At 36.8% G+C, this 19,834-nt stretch overlaps 2 protein-coding genes and 1 long non-coding RNA gene across 4 annotated transcripts; 1 reads left to right on the plus strand and 2 right to left on the minus strand.

Moving 5' to 3' along the window:
- Positions 1–1,668: 1,668 nt before the first annotated feature.
- Positions 1,669–3,795, minus strand: LOC118487367. The gene is made up of 2 exons (XR_004881644.1): positions 3,656–3,795; positions 1,669–3,428 (listed from the first exon to the last, which is right to left on the minus strand). It is a non-coding gene; the product is annotated as an uncharacterized LOC118487367 (long non-coding RNA).
- A 2,109-nt stretch (positions 3,796–5,904) lies between these two features.
- On the plus strand, positions 5,905–6,330 carry LOC110910685. Its single transcript, XM_035984251.1, has one exon. It carries the CDS (start codon positions 5,905–5,907, stop codon positions 6,328–6,330), a length of 426 nt encoding a protein of 141 aa, XP_035840144.1.
- A 710-nt stretch (positions 6,331–7,040) lies between these two features.
- Positions 7,041–17,528, minus strand: LOC110910684 (calmodulin-binding transcription activator 3). Of its 2 annotated transcripts, none has more exons than XM_022155290.2 (13): positions 17,134–17,528; positions 16,550–16,669; positions 16,294–16,409; positions 16,054–16,142; positions 15,079–15,121; positions 14,529–14,715; positions 14,226–14,339; positions 13,908–14,140; positions 13,316–13,810; positions 11,594–12,282; positions 9,977–10,544; positions 8,577–8,900; positions 7,041–7,418 (listed from the first exon to the last, which is right to left on the minus strand). In XM_022155290.2, the coding sequence occupies exons 1-13, from the start codon at positions 17,171–17,173 to the stop codon at positions 7,320–7,322; spliced, it is 3,117 nt and encodes a 1,038-aa protein (XP_022010982.1). In that variant the 5' UTR covers positions 17,174–17,528; the 3' UTR covers positions 7,041–7,319. The 2 variants fall into 2 exon arrangements, with proteins under 2 accessions (XP_022010982.1, XP_022010983.1); XM_022155291.2 differs by having other exon boundaries at positions 13,908–14,080; positions 17,134–17,524.
- Positions 17,529–19,834: the final 2,306 nt, after the last annotated feature.

The following is a 19,834-nucleotide window of genomic DNA, read 5'->3' on the forward strand; positions in this document are numbered from 1 at the left end:
CGAATTGAACCGTTTCGACGCGAACCGTTTCGACCAATACCGTATCGAATCGAACCGTTACGACGCGAACCGTTTCGACACCTACCGTTTCAACGTTTCACTTTATTTTCTTCAGTGATTTGGTTAAAATCTGAGATTTATTCAGATATGTATGTTTGAGATTTGAATTGAAGTTCCAGATCTGTTTTAAGCAGCGGTTGTTGTTCAGATCTGTAAAGCATTCATATGTACTTATATGTTAGAGTGTTTGAAAGTGTAGATGATGTAGTGTATGACCAGGAAGAAAGATTAAATAAGTTAGTTGTTCTTTAGAGGAATAAGAAAATTGAATAAAAGTTGCAGGTTGTTAGTCGAGTTCGAAAGATTTTTACAAAAAAAAAAAAAAAAGAATTATTTGTAAAAGATGAGCTGGGCTTGTGATCTGATAAAAATGTCTAGGAAACCAGTAAATCCAACTTCTTATTACACGAATGGATCCAGAGCGGTTGAAGATCTTGGGTAACGAAGATTATAAAAATGGGAGACTTGCTGAGGCTTTGGCACTCTTTGATGCTGCGATTTCCATTCTCAACCCAAACCAACCCGGACCTGTTTAAACAGCTCATGCACTTTTTTGACCCGAACCCGTCCCGACCCGAACCCATTCTCAACCCGAACCAACCAGGACCCGTTTTAACCCGACAAAATTGCCCCTTGATGTACAATCTCTTAAAAAACATTTTTTAACTAACCTAACCCGACCCGACCCGAAACCCGTTCTGACCCGAAACCCGTTCCGACCCGAACCCGTTCCGACCCGAACCCGTTTTGACCCGAACCCGTTTCGACCCGAACCAAAACAACCCTTTTTTTAATTGACCCGTTTTGACCCGAACCCATTTTGACCCGAACCCGTTTTGACCCATGACCCGACCCAACCCAACCCGACCCATTTGCCAGGTCTAATATCAGGTAAGATAAAGGAAAGGAGATTCGATGGTTGGGCATGTGAAGAGGAGGCCGACTAGAACAACAGTTAGAATCGTGAAAACCCTCATTGTAGAAGAGAAGAGGAGTAGAGGCAGACCTAAATTGACATGTCTGCAAGATTTGTTAGAGTCACACATTTGTGGGGACATGGTTTAAGATAGGAGTCTATAGAGACATAGAATTAAAGTGAAGGACTTTTAGGAGAGGCTGCAATTGTGTCAGGCTTTGTTTTAGGGGTCTAGATTCCCTACATTTTAGGTAGACCATGCATCTGCTTACCTTCTTGTAATTATATTTATATGTTATTTTATGATGTATTTATTTCATTTGTTTGTTTGTTTCTTGCTTTGTCATCATTTCTTTTGTTTTTGGTTGCTCGCTAATTCTATTTGTCAGTTTGGTTTGTCTATGTGTTGTTTGTCTTGAGTTGGGTGTCTCTCTTAGCTGTCTCTCTATCCGCATGGATAGAGGTAAGTTTTGTCTACATCTCACTCTCTCCATACCCTTTCAATAGTTTTGCTATTTGTGAGATAGATTGGGTGTGGTTGCTATTGTATTATAGTCTTAGGTTGGATTTGTAAGGATTACATGAACTTGTTGAGTAAATATTTATTTTTGTATAATATTGATGACTAATGATCTCTACAAATAATAAGGATTTGTGTGGAAATAGAGATCAAGACTATCACTCGGAAAGTATATATGAATTGTGTGTTGTTTAAAATCAAATAATAAGTTTACAATCAATTGATTTGGTCTTATCAAAACATATAATAACACAATAGATTCAAATACAAAGATAATTACATTCATCTTTATCTTCTTCGTTGGTATAAAAGCTCTAGGAACACAAATTAACTCTTGGTAGCAACTCTCAGTTTGTAGCATTCTTCGGTAGGATCACATCAATACATCATTGGTGGAAAGTCGTATTTTGGTAGAAAATGCCTTAAGACTTGTAAGTTTTGTAACATCTTTCCTTATGTATTTCCAAACACATACATACAAAAAAGTACTAAGTTTATAAATCCTAATTATTGCATGCTTACAACCCAAAAATTCAATTTAAATAAAGCACATCCTTTGTAAAGATTCATATTTTTTATGCATGTAAATAATGCCCAAATTTTGATAATTAGGATGAAAGATAGAGAGTGTAACAAGAAATAAAACCTCTTTATTAGAAGATTAAATTACACCAAATCAGTCTTTGACGGGGTAACCTTTAACCTCAAGGAGAGCAACACCTTAAATTGAATGACTTTAACAGTTGGACCCAACTCCCCACCCAAACTTTTTTATTAACTAACACGAAACAACTAAAATAAATCTTAAATAAATTTTTATTTTCTAAGCTACTAAAAATTTGGTTTTGGTCATCAAGTCTCCAATTGAGTTCTTCTATTTAGGATTGACACAAATTATGCATTTATATGAAATATTACGTCTTTGACATGCATTGATTTACTATGTAGTTTGGCATCTTAGTCTTTTCAAACCCCAAATATTTCATGACTATATACTTAGGGTTACATAATTGTTTACTTTTGTTATTCATAAATCTTTGACAATTATCTTGTTTACTTTTGTTCTTCATAAAGCTTTGGTAATTACCTAGCCGTGCGTTTTGAAAATTATTTGATATTTTTCCTTTTAAGTATTGTTGTCTTCAATCAAAACAAAAAATTTAAGAAACAAAATACTTGTGTTTTTAAGTATAATTTCTTTACACTATATTGAAATAAAACAAATTAATTATCTAATGTTAATATGTCTAATACTGAAGTCACAAATTGAAGCTCAAGTGAACTATTGATGATGAAAAGATGTTAAGTGAAGTATTATCTAGATAAGAAATTTGTGGTTTAAAATGTTTCTAGTACTTGAAATAAAAAAGGTTGAAATTTCTAAACAACAATTTATGAATAAGACAACTTAGGTTGTGTTTTACTTAGACTAATAAAAGGGGAATGGGTCCGAAGGGTTGAAACTTGAAAATCAATATGCTGGAGTTGGTCTCCAAAGTGGAGAATATTGACGGGTTAAAGATGTGGAAAAAACTTATCGACGCAATCCTCTTAACCATCAAATGGGAGATCTGGAAAGCAATGAACGAGATGGACTTCAACAGATACGTCCCACTCAATTAGACGGTGGAGCAAATAAAGGAGCAATCTTTCTTTCGGATTAATTGTAGATCAAAGTATGCTAGTTTAAATTGGGGTAGATGGTGTGATTTCAGTTTACTTGACATTGTCTTGTAAGCCCTTCAGATTTTTCAGCTTCTTGCTGGCCCGGTTCTACATTATTATATAGATGCTTCGCCGTTCAAAAAAAAAAAATCTATATCATTCCACACGAATATTTAGATGATTAATGAAATAAGGGTGTCAGGGGCACTTAAGCGTTCAACCCTTGAAACCCACCAATGAAATTGCATCACTTGAACTCCTTCAACCCTTGCAATTAAATTTAATATAAAATCAAATAAATTAACACACTATCCAATAATACTGTGACACATGTCACCATCCACTACAATATTCGTTTTTTTTTTTCTTTTTTTAAACATTGAAACTTAAGTCTGTGATAAAAAAAATAAATTAAAAAAATAAAAGGGAAAAATAAAGGTAAAAAATTGAAAGGGAAAAAGAAATTCAAAAGGTACATTGTAACATAACCTTACATGTTTTTATTCAACTTGTATACTTTGCCACAACGATAGAAAATAATTGTACATTCCTAAGATTTGAACAATGGGTTGCTCCACAGCCTCCAGCTGTTTTAACGGACATACGAAGCAACACGTTGAAGCAAAGAAAATTCAGCAGGGGCGACCTGAGAACACGTGAAAATATCTAAGTATATCATCATGTGTTCTCATGTCACACCTGTTGGATGTCTCTGCCATTTGTTATTGTGAATTTTATGATGGTAATGTATAAGTTATTTATAATAAATGGTCAATTGTGTACTACAAATTGTATGGTACTTCATTGCTCAATATTATCAGTACATCGCATTGTACTACATGGTACTTCTGTATCCTATATGGACTAATCATTAGCAAAATTCTGTACGTATAGGTTTCTTGATGATTTGATTTTTATTACTCAACTTTGTTGTACAATAACATATGTAATTTTTGAATTAAAACAAATTTAATAACCATCATAAGTCCAAATTCATGATATCTATTGCCTTCTTTACAAATTTTCTTTTTTTATTGAATTATAACTTTGAACCTTTTAGCTATTCAATTAGTTAGTTTCTCACTTTTAAATTTAATAACGAAAAAATTATGAGTATTTGTAATTCCAATCAGATACTAGATTGTAAATAATATGAGTATTGGTAATTCCAGTCAGATACTAGATTGTAAAATAATATCTAGTCTCATATACATCAGAATACCGAATACCCAATTGCACGGTACGCGTCGGGTATTGGACATACCCATTGTTGAGATTTCCTAGTGCACTTCTTATTATCTCCTTGTTATGCAATTTTTTTAAACAAATGGAAGTAGAAATGTAAAAACTAAATAATCTATGTATTGGTTGGTTAGTTGATTAAAAGAAATGTTTAAATGTATGGTTCAAGGTGAGTAGATGCGTATGTTTCGGATAATCGAGTCAGGTATCATCTAAATACCAAATAAGTCCAATACCCGCCACCCGGTCTCGTATTCCAATACCATCCTGAATGTTTTTATAAAAAAAGTGCTTCATAAATGTTAGAATCCTAAGCTAAAATACTTTGATTTTAAAATCCGATTTGGTAATATGAATATTTGGTATTAACTGAAAAAAATCTGGAAAATAGTCATTTTTGTTTGGTAGAGGCATTTCCCTCTTAAAGGGGAAGTCTCGGATTCAAATGGATAAGGGAGTATTTTGTATTATTTAATATAAAATAGGGTAGAAAAACATTTTCCATATGGTTAGGGTTGAAATCGAAACAGAGACGGAGACGGAGAGTGTAAAGACTTGAAGCAGGTTTTGTTGGCGGCGGCGGCGGTTCCATAAGCCTCAACGGCGGCGGCGAACACAGCATTCAGATCCACGTAACCAACGGTCACTGGATAAAAGTGGTTCGATGAGAATTCCGACGGGAAAAGAACTACGGTTCCGGTGATACTGGACGACGATTTCAGGTATGACTTCAGGTTGCATGAAACTCTTTCATATAGATCTAATTTCTATTACTGCCATTGATTCTGGTTGGATGGGCATACAAGGGATTGCATTGGCTTTAAAATATTTGCTTTTTGAAGGCTTGGGAACTGTATTGTTTGGATAATTCTGATGTACCTAGAACCAAAGACCTTCCAGTTTTGCATTCTTGATATCTTGAGTTTCGGTAAGAGGAGGTGGAGGTATTGAGAGCAACAAAATTAGATGCACTCGAGTGTCATAAATGTAATAACACTAACAAACCAAGAATGAATATTGTATAACACCAAAAGATGTGTCGATGTTTTGTATGGAAGCCTTCCCAATCCCATGATCTTCAGTCTTCACACAATTATAATTTAACAGGTGGAAATTTTCACATATTAGCCTTAGGTATACTTAATTTATTAGTATTGTTTTCATTTTGGTGTATACAATTATAATTTAACAGGTGGAAATTTTCACAATTATAATTCAATCGGACGCGACGCGTTAGCGGTGCGCCAAAGAAAGAAGGTGTGACGACACCACCAAGTTAAGCACCAAGTCAACAATAGACTGGTAAATTAGCTCAGATTGGACCTTTAGTAGGTTCGGTGGTGTTGTCGGATAGGAAAGATAGCCGGGTTTGGGAGCTGGACGGGTCGGATTGCGTTTTAGTTAGCAGTTTGAAAAAGAGGTTGGAGGTGAGAAATTGTGTACAGCAAGATATGTCGTTTGTTTGGAACAGTTGGGTGCCCAAAAAGGCGTGCATCGTGGAATGGCGAACGGAGCTGGACCGTCTTTAAACAAGGGCTCTTTGGTTGCAAGGAACATAAATATTGACTTCCAACTATATCCTTTGTGCGCTGATGATATTGAGATTGCGGAGCATTTATTTGTTTCGTGTCATTTCTCGCAAACTGTCTGGCAGGTTATTGCTTTATGGTGTAACATTTTATCCGTCTTTGCATTCCGTATTAGTGATATTCTGGAGATGCAGAATTATATCCCTACGTCGAAGAAGAAGAAAGTCCTGAATGTTGTGTTCATTACGGTCTTCAGGTCCATTTGGAAAATGCGAAACGAATCTCTTTTTAGTCAAAAGGCGCCATCAATTGCTAAGGTGGTGGAAGAGGTTAAAACGTTGGGCTTCTTGCGGATTAGAAACAGGTCGCGGACTTTAACTATGACATGGGATGACTAGAGAGCGTTCAATTTGTGTAGTCTTGGGTTATTTTGGTCCTGGGTCTATGTTTTGCTTGATCTTTGGGTTGTAGTATGGTTGTTTTGGTGATTGGTTATGAACCTTGGGGTACACTGTTTGCAAGCTAGCTTCTTGCTACTTTGCATTCTTGGTTTTAGCAGTGAATAAATTTGTTGGTCTTAAAAAACGGTTAATTAAAAATTTTATTATATTTGCCATATTGATCACTTTCTCAGTCCCGGAACACCAAATGTGGCATTTTTTAGCATTCATTGTTTTATTTAAGATATTTTACAATCTTGATAATGATGCTTATATATGATTTATGAGTTGTAATGTAAAACATACATGATATAACACCAAGAACGACCTGGTTGAGCCTGCCGCAACGCGGCGCTATTTATAAAACTAGTTTAAATAAGGATTAAGCAATGCGGTTTAGGAGCTTGTGATTAATTTGTTTTCACAATCATAATCGACGTAGCCAACACCTACCAGTCGCCGTTGCCGCGCCAAACCTCTGCAGTTACCACTCCAGCAGTGGCGGTAATAGCAGTTTGGGGTGTGCGGTTACGGTTAGTGATAAGAGATTCTAATTCCAATCTTTTCTCCAACTGGAAAGAAATTATACAAAGGAATTGAATTAATTAATTCCAATTCCAGATCAAATTCATTTCTCAACCAAAAACACATAAAGAAGATGTTCAATAAAGTCTACGAAACACACATTATAAAACGAAATTCGGCTTTCCAATTCTATTCAAATTCTACAGACCAACCAAACCGAAAACAACCACATACTAATAGACAGACAAAAGTAGAAACATGTTTTTCTTCATAGTTACAATCAGTCAGGTGCCAAATTCCAAGTATATCGTCTAAGTACCGTTTACTAATAATAATAATGTACAGAAATGTCTCACCTTATCGCAAGTCACGACCTTAAATCATATCATTTACAATATAAAGCTTGCTTTGTATCCTAAGGTTCAGATGGTCATAAATGCGTCGTCATCATCTTCCAGCAGCGCGTCAAGGTCGATCAAATCCTCATCAAAGTCAACAGCTTCTTCTGAACTCTCCAGAGCCTGCCCACAACCAAAATTATGAGTAACAGTAAGAATAGCCGAGTTTCAATGACATTTTTTATCTTTCTTTCCTGTGGTTTTCGACACAGCAGTTGCGAAGCCCCCTTAAACCAAACCCCAGGGATATGTTGGCTTGTACTCTAAATAAAATATGGGTCAAAACGGGTATATTTTGTTATACTCGGATCACGTTGGATTTAACATGCAATGCTTCTTCTCCAAGAATTTTACAAACAAATCAGTGTTAAATATGATTACAGACATTATATTATGTTCAATAATAATCTAGTTTAATAAAATGATATAAGGACATAGGAGTCTTTTTATGACTTTCAACAAAGTGTGAATTTCTGACACTGACACGAAAACACAACTTAACACGAAATTCGCGGTTTGGGTTTTTAGTCTAATCGGGATCGGATCAGTTCGGGTCGAACCTAACACATTTAGCTCAACAGGCCGTGTATGTGCCCTGGTGGGTTCGAGGGTTGACCCATTTCTTTATTTTCTATTTTTTTAAATGTGTTTATGTAATAACTTAAACCATTTGGAGCCGGGGGTCTCACTGGAAGCAGCTTCTCTGTTCCCTGGGATAGAGGTAAGGCTTGCCTATATCCTACCCTCCCCAGAGTCCCAGACCCTATCAATAGCTTCGCTATAGGTGGGATTATACTGGATATGGTTGTTGTTTTTAATAACTTAAACCATTTGAATTACTTTTATGCCAAAATTTTAAGGTTTTAAAGAAAATGGCATAATTGAAACATAATTGCTTAAAATTAAAAAATAAAATGTAAATATAGAATATTAAAGTATTAATAGGGAAATAATATTAAATAAAATTCTTTCTTCGGGTTAAACAAGTTGTGTTCGTGTCAACCCACGAATACACGTGTCGTGTTCAGGTTCATGTGTGACAGACTTTCGGGTCCCATCAGCCCGCAAACACGATCCGTTTAGAAGCCCTACTTTCAACCCATTTTCTTTTTGTCTGCTATTTTTATCTTACCCAGTTGGCCTGTTTATACCCCGAATCACTTTTGATATTCTGTGCAAGCCATCGGGTAAAACGTTTTTTTTTTTTTTTTTTTTTTTTGCGAACGAGATATGTGAGCTCCACAAAAGTGTTGTGTTTAGAAACACGTTAACAAAACTTACCTTGCTTTCCTGCAAGTCATTGACAGCATTGAGCAGTCTACTGTACTGATCTCTTGCCTCAGGATACTGAACCATTGATTTGACTCTTGCAAGGGCCTTTTGCAAACGCTGCTCTGTTTGTTTCCTGCCTTCTTTGAAAAAATCATCATCCTCCTCTTTTGATGGCTTGGCAGCTTCGTTTGTACCTTCATTAACCGCTTCGGGCTTAAAACCTTTCAAACCCCTTCCCTTACGCCTCCACCGCAATATTACCTTGTCCAATATTCCCACCGACCACACTATCTTTTTATAATTCTTTCTCACCTGGTGCCCTCTAACATGTGCCTACACAAGTTAACACAAAATTGAAAGTAAATTCAACCAATTCACTTATGAGTTGGTCAAGCACGTAAACCAAAAAAATAGCTTAAAAGAAAATAGATCGAACGTCGCATAAACACTTGCTCAAAAGAACTAACGGGTGATAAAACACACTAAATGCTTACACTAGATCTAATAATATTGGAAAAAAAGCGACTTGCGTCAACCCAGCACGACCAAATACTACCCGTTGCCAACCACCACCATTTTGCTACCACTAACTAATATCATGCAAACAGTGTGCTAAAAAGAAGATTTGGCTAGGCCTGTAAATGAACCGAACATTCATGAACTGTTCATGAATTTGTTCGGTGGGAAGTTCGTTTATTTAATAAACGAACAAACATGAACACCATTTTTTGTTCATTTAATCAAACGAACGAACATGAACACACGTTTTGTTCGTTCGTTTATGTTCGTGAACGTCCGTTTATGTTCGTTCATTTGTGTTTACTTCTGTCCGCTTATTTAATAAACGAACAAACATGAAAACATTTTTTTGTTCATTTAATTAAACGAACGAACATTAACACACGTTTTATTCGTTCATTTATGTTTGTGAACATCCATTTATGTTCGTTCATTTGTGTTCATTTATGTTCGGTTATTTACATTTGTTTATGTTTGTTCGTTTATGTCCTCAACTTAAATACATAAGTAGTTATATTTATATAAATATTAAACATAATAGGAACTTTCCATCTACTTGTATATATACAACTAATTGGTAATTGGGCTTTCTAGTAATAAAATTGGGTTTTCCAATGGAATTTATCATAATTAAATCACTAATTTATATAAAAAATTACTTTATGTTCGTTTATGTTTAGTAAATTATGTTCATTTGTTTTCAACAATGTTTCTTCAATTATGTTCATTTGTGTAGTTTATTGTTTGTTAAATTATGTCCGTTTATGTTTGTTCGTTTACGTTCGTGAACTGTTCGTTTAGGTTTTAAACGAACGAACACGAACATAAAGATGTGGCACATACATAATATTGAGAGCACAGTATTTAAGGAAAAGAGTTGAACAGTTTACCTGAATTTTGACAATTCTTTGCCTCATAATAAGAAAATCCTTTCTCCCTTTCCAACTACGGAACTTATTTTGTATGCGAACAGCAGCAGCATGCACCGGCTCATCATGTTGTCCTGTCTTGGGTGTCTTTAAAGCAAGAAGTGAGAGGGCACGCTCATCCGACAATCCAAATTCACTACCACCGTGCTCCTTTAGCTGCTTTTTCTGAAACGATTGCACCCTAAAGACTTGATGAATTCTGGCAGCAGCTAGAGTAGCATTACAAACAGCCGCTAATGAGTCCTTTAACGACAAGCCTTCTCTATAACCCGCTGGAGTTGGAGTTCTTTCGGTAACGGTCTGCACAGCACTGGAAGCAGAAGCATCATCACCCTCCTTGCTGGCTTCCTTTAGTTTAAGAAGTTGGAGGTGTGTACTTAAGGCGGCTTCAGCACAATAACCCGCGATTCCTTTATGTCCATTGCTGGCAGCCAAGTCTGCAGGTGATTTGGCTGGGTATCTTGGTGAAGGATCTGTCAATGCTCCAGCTGCTGCACCTAGTGAAATAAGGAAAACCACCGTACGCTCTCTACAAAATCATACAAACACTCTAATCTTTAGTGCTAGATCCAAAGACAATGCTTAGATTTCATTTGATACTAAATAATCAAGAATCAGAAAATTAGCTGTAATACAACCGAATAGGGCTGCAAACGAACACAAATAAAGACTTGTTCTTGTTCGTTTACTTGTGTTCACGTCCAGTTCATGAACACTTACCAAACGAGGTTTTTTGTTCGTGTTCTTTCATTAAGGAAATGAACGTGTTCGTGTTTTTTTGTGTCCGTTTGTTAATTTTAGGTACCATACACAAACGAACACAAACAAGCATTCATAAACAAAAAACGAACACAAATGAACATATATTAAATTTCGGATAAAATAGGCATCTTTCATCATAAGCATTAAGAAGATCCACCAAAAATATACTAATGAACTTGGGAATACTGAAATAAGGTTTATTTGTCTTGATTAACTCAAATAAAAATAAAAGAATATCAAAAATAAATATAAACAGACGAACATACACGAACACGTTACCAAACACTCACGAACATTAATGGATAAACGGGGCCTCTGTTCATGTTCGTTTATTTAACTAAACGAACAAAAAAAAATTTGTCTGTGTTCATTCATTTATTAAACGAACGAACGAACACAAACGAACTTCCCGTCGAATAGTTCATGAACTGTTCGCTGAAAGTTCAGTTCGTTTACAGCACTACAACAGAATGTAGAAGAGAGGTTTTAGATATCATTCTGATGTTTGACTATGTAAAAAATCAAATAATTAGATGTTATGTCTGACATACTACGATTATTTGATGAACTGATAGATGCAATAACTAGAATTGATATTTGTTTTAAGAAAAAAGGATGCACATATTGTGAAATGTGAGTCAAGTCTCTCCAGGTAAGGGGTAAATAAGTGCCATCAGTTTACCCTCAGATATTAATATTTGTTGCAGCTAAAATGAAACTGATTATTTGACCTAAATAGTCAGAATCTGATAATCCAAACATGCAATATAATCAGCTGAGCAGTTAGCAAACACATTAAATGCACAAAAACTTTACCTGCCACAATATGCAGCCCAGTGAAGAGCGTTCCAGCCATTGACATCGCGGAAGTTAATACTGACACCTGCAGCAACCGTGGGTTGGATAGCCCAATCGTAACCAAGGGCCCCTGCATAATGCAGCACACCTTGCCCCTCTTCATCCAACACACTGGCACCTTTTCCACCTTCTGCCACTTTGTAAACAAGCCACGCATGCAGCTTCTCCTTTAGTAGCTTCTCATAGAGTTGATTCCTGGCTTTTTCAGAAGAAAATTCCTCTTCTGATGTAGTAGACTTCAGCATTTGGTCCCAGTTACTGTTATCCTCCTGGATTAATGACCTAAGTTGGCTCATCAGTTCAGGATCGTTTACAGTAGGAACATGATCTTGTGGTCCAAGAGACAATAGTTTCTCAAATCGCATGTGTAGAAGCGTTTCATTGGTGTTGTCCCCATCCATGTCCAGATTATTATTATTATTATTCTCGTTGACTTGGAATTCAAATTCTCTTACTTCACTGCATGCAAGCCTATTGGAACACGTTACGTAAAAATGCACCCTTCCGGGCTTGTGATCAGGTGTGTGACAACAAAGAACACCATCGGCTACCACCTCTGCAGGGACTTCCAATTCTCCAAACATACATGCCCATTCACAATGCTGCAATTCTTCATGACTCCTTAAGAATCTGCCCGTTATCAAAACCTGCTCGTAACGCAAGAGAAAAGATGAGACAAATAATCCCACCATAATTCCACTTTACTATTTGTCTTTTAATCAATTTACTTGTAAGGGGGCTGTTTGGATGTGCATTTTCAAAGTCAAATACTCGGTTGCTAAAAGCTTTGCATGGTTGTGTAGATTTACATGTATTTTAATCATCAGTTTTCTTTCCTTACCTGATTTTTCAAATCTGATTATTTAGGGCAAAATATTTAGAAAATCATAAACCTAACATTCAACATTGAGTAAGGTACACGGATGGTCCCTGTGGTTTACCAAAATTTTGGATTTGATTCCTAGCTTTCCAAAAGTACATGGACGGTCCCTGTGGTTTGCAATTTGTAACGCATTTAGTCCTCAGCCAACAAATCTAAAGGTTTTAGCATGTCCAAGTTAGGGACTAAATGCGTTACAAAGTGTAAACCACAAGGACTATCCATGTACTTTTGGAAAAAATTGGGGACTGAATGCGTTACAAAGTGCAAACCACAGGGACTATCCATGTACTTCTGGAAAAAAATTGGGGACTGAATGTGTTACAAAGTGCAAACCACAGGGACCATCTATGTACTTTTGGAAAGCTAGGGACCAAATCCAAAAATTTTGGTAAACCATAGGGACCATCCGTGTACTTAACTCTTCAAAATTATTGCAAAACTACATTTCAATTAATAGTTTTAACCATCGCTGTTATTGTTAAAAACACTGAGGTGGCGGGATGGGTGGAAAACCAACCAAAAAAGAGTCTGGTTTCAATCGGGTTGTTTAGGGTCTAATTTACTTGTTCCGCCGCTCACACACAAGTCAACTCGTGTCTCGTACAAATTTAACATCTATGTTTTAGACCTGTTTGCTTACAAGATAACGTTACCTGTGCCACCACTTTTAGGTGAACACAACCCAAATCAACCCACGTATAAGTTAATTGATTGAAAATCCCAGTTAGACCACACGTCCACACGTCCAAACATATCAGAGTCTCACAATCAGAACTATAAAGCATTAAAGCTCGTACCTTGATTTCGAACCCAGCATAAGCACAGTTAGGAGAAAAGTCAATAATGCTGAACAACTGGTCCTGAGAAAGAGATGGGCCAACATAACTGTCCAAGTGTACTTGTGGACTAATAATGGAATCATCAACCCCATTCTCATTTTCAACAGCTTCCCAGTACGTCCCGGAAGTCGACTGCGTTTGTGTCTCCTTAACATCTCCAAGTTCTTTGGTCATCCACCGGTCAAAGCTGTCAAGCTTCTTTAGACCTTCCTTCATAAACTCTTCCAAAAATGGAGGTTTCAGAGAACCAGATCTTTCATCTACAACAGGAATCGTATTACCCTCCAGATTTGGTTTCCCACCGTCTTCATCTGTCAAAGGGAATTCAAAGCTTCCTTGCGTAAAAAGCTTATGCTGGTCAACGGTATTCGTAGTCTCAAACGAACTGAAAAGGTCTGCAAAACTAGCGTCTTCATGAAACCTAGAGGGGAGATTATTGTATCCTGCATCAGGCTGCAATTTTTCATAAAATACCACTTAGTATATGTTTGATACAGTCGAAGCTATAAACAAGACGAACATAACATATAAATTATCAATTGACTAGTACCTGCCACCCTGCATTTCCCCTGAACTGCATTTTATCAAATCCATCTGGCATCACTTGACCCATGTTTGGGTCAAAAGACAGTGTTGACTGATAGCTAGCAGGCTGACTTCCTGTACTGTAGCTTTCAAATGCATATGACAAGCCAGCATCAAGATTGTTCCCATCTTTGTCCCCTTGCATGAGTGAGACAAAGCTCATATCAGGATTCATTTGAGATTTTCCATCATAGTCACCTATAAGTGAGCTTGTAAACTTGATCAGCTTAAGTCAAAAAAAATTCCAAAATTTATGCATCAAGGAATCTAAATAAGAAATTACCTGAAGAAGGAACGGGATAATAAGGCATAGAGAATGAATCCTCAGTCTTTGTGGTAACTGATGGTTGCAAATTGTGGATAGAGCTATATCTTGAAGTAGATTGGTGAGAATATGCTGCATAAAAAAGCCCACATCCCAGTTAATCATACTTTAAAATAAGATGACAATGAAGGCCAGAAGCAGACAAAAAACTTAAAAGGTAGTGATTTCAACTTTACATCAATCCCGAGCCGACGGTCCTAATTACTTAAAGCACCCATTTTGCCACCTCTATAAGAAATGAATAAGATAACATGAACACACCTGACTCGGCATCTTCATATTCTGAGGCCTGCGTGCTGTTCTCGGTAGTTTGTGAAGCAACTGAATGATTATATGTGTGATACTTAGAAGACACGGAACTATCGACCTCAGAAGTGGATATGTTCTCTTCACTTTCCAAAGAAGTGGGAGTAGCTTCTCTAGCACGATGTGTGCTTGTCCTATTCCCCTGATATTAATACAAGATTGTTGTCAGTAGAAGAGGTTATATCTTATATAGCCGTGTTTTTCTCGTAACTGTACATTATGTTGGCAAAATCACTAAGATAGTCTATTGTATATATTCTTTCCAGTATTCTAATACTTGTTCTGTAAAGAGATGTAATTTAGAGGGGGTCTGATTTTATTTGAGATATCACAAGAACGAGATTGTTGCATGTAGTTTCGGACAAAGGGAATGTAGTTTCTGGTTGGAAGAAAACTTCTGTAAACTGTGTTAGTGACGCTACCTGAAACAGCTACAGCATATCACGTTGAATAAGACATGACCAAAGAACAAAGCAAGAAAAACAAAGATCAAAGATAGACCAACCTTTACTTCACGGTAGTGGACCAGGACAATATTTGATAGCTCCCTGCAGCAGCAGTATACATATAAGAAGATGATAAACTCCAAACAGAAGACTCGAATACTTCATTTAATTTTTCAAATTTCAGTCATTTATATTTGGAATTTTCATATATGATAAGCTTTCTAACTTTTAGTTTCAGTATGTTTTATAGCAATAAAAAGGAGGTGACAGCATTAGTTACGTTAGAAAGAACAAGTAAAACTTGGACGACTTGATAGTCTGCTTTATTTTCATTATTAAAAAGTAAAATCAACTTTTCATTTTGTTCACATTTATCTGATTGCTACCATAGCAAGTAAAATCAACTTTTCATTTTGTTCACATTTATCTGATTGCTACCATAGCACAACACACAAGACTGTCAAAAAACATTTTAAGTTACCTTTAGTAAAAACCAAAAACAAATGCATATGTAATGAAGATGACCATAATGTTTGTATTTCCTTGACAATGAGCTTCATGCTTATTATATTTTTCCTCCTGTCGACTAGTTTTATCAATAAATATCAACTATCTTTTGGATATTCAATGGAAGAGCTTAACTGAACTTGAAACCAAAATGTTCATCTACTTAATTTTTTCATAATAATATCTTTGTTAGACAAAAGATGATCCAGTTGTAGCTTATTAACCCCTACCATGTACCTCACAATATAACTAATTAAGACATTAAGCTACACCAGCTTTATATTCCTAAGCTAATTGTGAACATAAGCATTAATTCATAATGTATGGGCAAGTGGCAATCATTATGTTATAAAGACCTGGTGTTTTACAATGCTTTCTTTTTAATTATTACTTTCGTATATTTTCCTTCATTTAAGTAAAAGTCAAGAGTGATATCCATCAACGATATCTATAGTGATGAGTTAAAAGTGCATGGGTTCGAAAAAGAATAAAGAACACACACACACTCAAAAATAATTTCCACTCACTCTTCAAGCAACCAATAGCTACGCCTCTGAAAATTTTCATTATCTTCTCCATGAGCATAGTAGCAATGTAGCACATCAATGCTTCCAGCCTGAACAATTTTTAACGAAAATTTCAGGTATACTGAACCTTTTAGCAATTAAATGAAACCAACAAAAGAGCCAAAGTGTTTGAATGTTTTTTTCAGGAACATTGAAAAATGAAGATTAAATAAGTAGAGAAAAGACACTCAGAACACTTACTTTTAGCCTTTCGTGAGCTTCCTTAACTGTTTTCCCATCCTTTTTCTTTCTCCAGTTGTGTCCATCTTTCCTAAAATACCTCAATACCTTCCGGTCAAACAGAAAAAGTGAACCATCTGAAAACAGGCATACACATCAGCTCATCATGTCTACTGGTACAAATTATAAGTGAATATATAACTAAAAGAAGATTATTATTCAAACAATTGTGTGCGATGTGTATATGTACAAAAACCACAAGCTTTAGAAACCATACTTGGAGGCCTATTTCCAGGCTCTGAAGCAATCCGAAACTTTGTATAATTACGTAGAATCTCACATATCTCTGCAGGTCGAAGCCAGCGGTGCTGTGCTTCTAAAAGTATTTGATCAATATCTACATGCAGCCAAAAAATTGATCATATTAGCAACTACACCCCTCATCTACTTTACATGCATGCAGATGATTATTAACATCCGATGCCGGAAGCAAAAGCAAACCAAAGCAAAGTCATTCATTCACATCTAATTAACATATCTTAACTAGTTCATGCACTGAAAATCCACACACTAAAAAACCCTAAATAAATATAACCAGCAAAAAAAATCAAACAAAATCAATCAATCCATACTTCATCACCTCCTCACCACCTGCATACACCAAAACAAGTTGCTAACACATACACAGATACATCTACATATGAGTGAAACATATACAACAACAACTAAAACACACGATCAACCGATCATACAAGATCCTACAATTCCATAAACCCTAACTCACAAAAACCTAAATCAAAACACAAAATCAACATAAATCACAGTAAGTCAGTAACGAAGACTAGTCAAAGTCAAACTCACCTAACTGAGCACCAAGCGCGTAACGACGACCTTCCGCCATAACCAAATCGCCAGATCTCACACTGTAACTAACCTAGATAAACACTCTTACAATAAACCGTTCAAATCGTTAAATTCAAGCAAAACCTACACCTGATTGAAGCTAAATTAGGTCACTAACAGTACGATTGATGAGATTGATGAAGATCGGTGAAAAATTAGGGTTTTTTTGTAAAGCGTCAAAAGGAAAAGAGTATGAAGGTTAAATAGGGGAGAAGAGGAAGCCGCCTAAGTGGAAATGGAGGACAGTTATTCACAGACATGAGAGTGTGTGAGAGAGAAAGGTGTGTGAGTGTGAGAGTGTGTGTGTGAGAGAGAAAGGGTTAACAGTTGACGTCGTTAATTGTGAACTTTCAGCGTTTGCTCCACTAAAAAGGCTTTTGTACACGGCGGGGTTAGAGCTCGGAAGCTGCTGATTTGCAAACAGGAAACTAGAGTACAAATACGAGTAAACTGCACTTTTACCCTATGGGGTTTAGGGTAATTGGCAGTTTTACCCCCCTTAAGAAAACAATTGTAATTTTATCCCTCAACGTTTGCTGTTATGTCGCAACTTTACCCCCCGGAGTCAATTTTGTTAACAGATCTGTTAACTGGAATGTGAAATGACTATAATGCCCTTTCATATTACCCCCTTGTGTTTTGTTCTACTCTGTAATATTACCCCCTGCCACCGTCATTCACCACCACAACCACCACAGCCACCTCCAGCCACCACCCTCAACCTTCACAGCAAAATCCCAAGTCAAAACTCAAAATCAAATCATACAAAAACTAGTTCCCTATAGGTAACAGATGGATCCATATTGGCACACACATAACAATACAGATTTGTTAGCAGCAAAATCAAACACATATCAATGTAAAAAAATTGCAGTTGGAACTTGCATCAAATGCTTGCAGTTGGAAGGGAGGAATCCATCCAGAGCTGAAATTCAGCAGTAAGGAATTGCCTGACAACCTAAAGTAATTCAGATTCTTTAGCTTGGTGAAGTGCGTTTCAAAAAGAACACCGACCAATGGATTGTAGGAGAGATCTAGACTCTTGAGCTTTGAAAGTTGTCCCACACTCATAGGAATGTTCCCACTTAATTGGTTCCAAGAAAGAAAAAGGTATTCAAGCCTCAAGAGCAGTCCAATGCTTTGGGGAATAGGACCAGAAACCTTGTTTTCCGAAATGTCCAGATGAACAAGGCTGCTCAGATTACATAACAGATCTGGCATCGAAGATTCAAAGGAATTGGAGGAGAGGTCGATTGAAGCAAGATCGCTGAGCATTCCAATAAAATCAGGAATTTTACCATGGAACTGGTTCTGATGTAGATTCAGGAATTTGGAACATTGTCATCATCATTGTTATCACCTCCGGCAACCTGCAAGTTTATCACCGGCGACCTGCAAGTTTATCACCTCCGATAAACCTACTCCGGCGACCTGTAAGTTTATCACCTCCGGCGACCTGCAAGTTTATCACCTACGGCGACCATCATCATCATCATAGTTTTTACATTTGGAACATTCTGATATTGGAGGCGTTCAATTTAGGGTTCAGATTGTTTTTGAACGAAGAAGACGAAGGCTTACTGAACTTTTAGGGTTTAGTAAGAGTAAACTGCAATTTTACCCCTTGTGGTTTAGGCCAATTGGCACTCTGACCCCCTCTAACGAAATAATTGCAATTTTACCCCCCAACGTTGTTGTTCTGTCGCATAATTACCCCCTGGCGTTAGTCAACTGTAGTTTGACCCTTATAGGTAAGGGTATTTTGGTAATCTTACCCCATATTTATTATTATTATTTATAAAATCAAATTATCATCATCATCTTCAAATAACTCACAGATCCATCATCATCATCTTCAAATTATCATCATCATCATCTTCAAGTAACGACGGTCCTCCCCCACCGCAACCACTAGCCGTCGCTCCTCCACCACTAGCCACCGCTCCTCCCCCACCGCAACCACCTACCCCCTTCTTCCTTCAACCCACAAGAACAGATCTGAACCTCCATCGGCGTTACTTAACCAAATCGCTCGCCGGAGAAATATTAACACTCCGATTGGTCTCCGGAGAAGTTAACCATCGGCGTCGAAGAACTGCAGAAGAATGACACCAATGAGGCTGCTATTGCTGCCTTTCCTCACCTCTTCATCCATTGCTGCTGCTTCACACCTCTTTTCATCATCTTCTTCTTTCACTGCTGCTTCACAATTTCCCTTCACTAGGAAGCCGGTAAAACCTTAATTCTGATTTCTGTTTGATATACTTTTGAATTGATTGTGCTTGTTGATATAATAATTGATTTGTGCACGGTGGACATGTATTATTGAATCGATGACAGAAGTATGAATCGTAGATTGTTGTGATTTAATATTTGCTGCTACAATGCGTGTAGTTCTTGTAATTTTGTAGATTAAGGGGGTGTTTGGATCTGTATTTGAATAATCAGAGAGCAGGATCTGGTTTTAAAATGCTTAATTATGGGATTGGTTATTGGTTTGTAGGTGCAAAGGTTAGAGTGGAATGCAAGGACAGGACACAAAAACTTCTATACACCGCTAAGGAACCACCGACGCAACCGGAACATACTACATCAATGTGAACGAAGACCATGGCGATGAGACCTGTGATGTGGCTCTTGTGAGCAGCCACCTGGTGAC

This window comes from Helianthus annuus, chromosome 15 (genome assembly GCF_002127325.2).
Source record: "Helianthus annuus cultivar XRQ/B chromosome 15, HanXRQr2.0-SUNRISE, whole genome shotgun sequence".
Taxonomy (NCBI): Eukaryota; Viridiplantae; Streptophyta; class Magnoliopsida; order Asterales; family Asteraceae; genus Helianthus; species Helianthus annuus.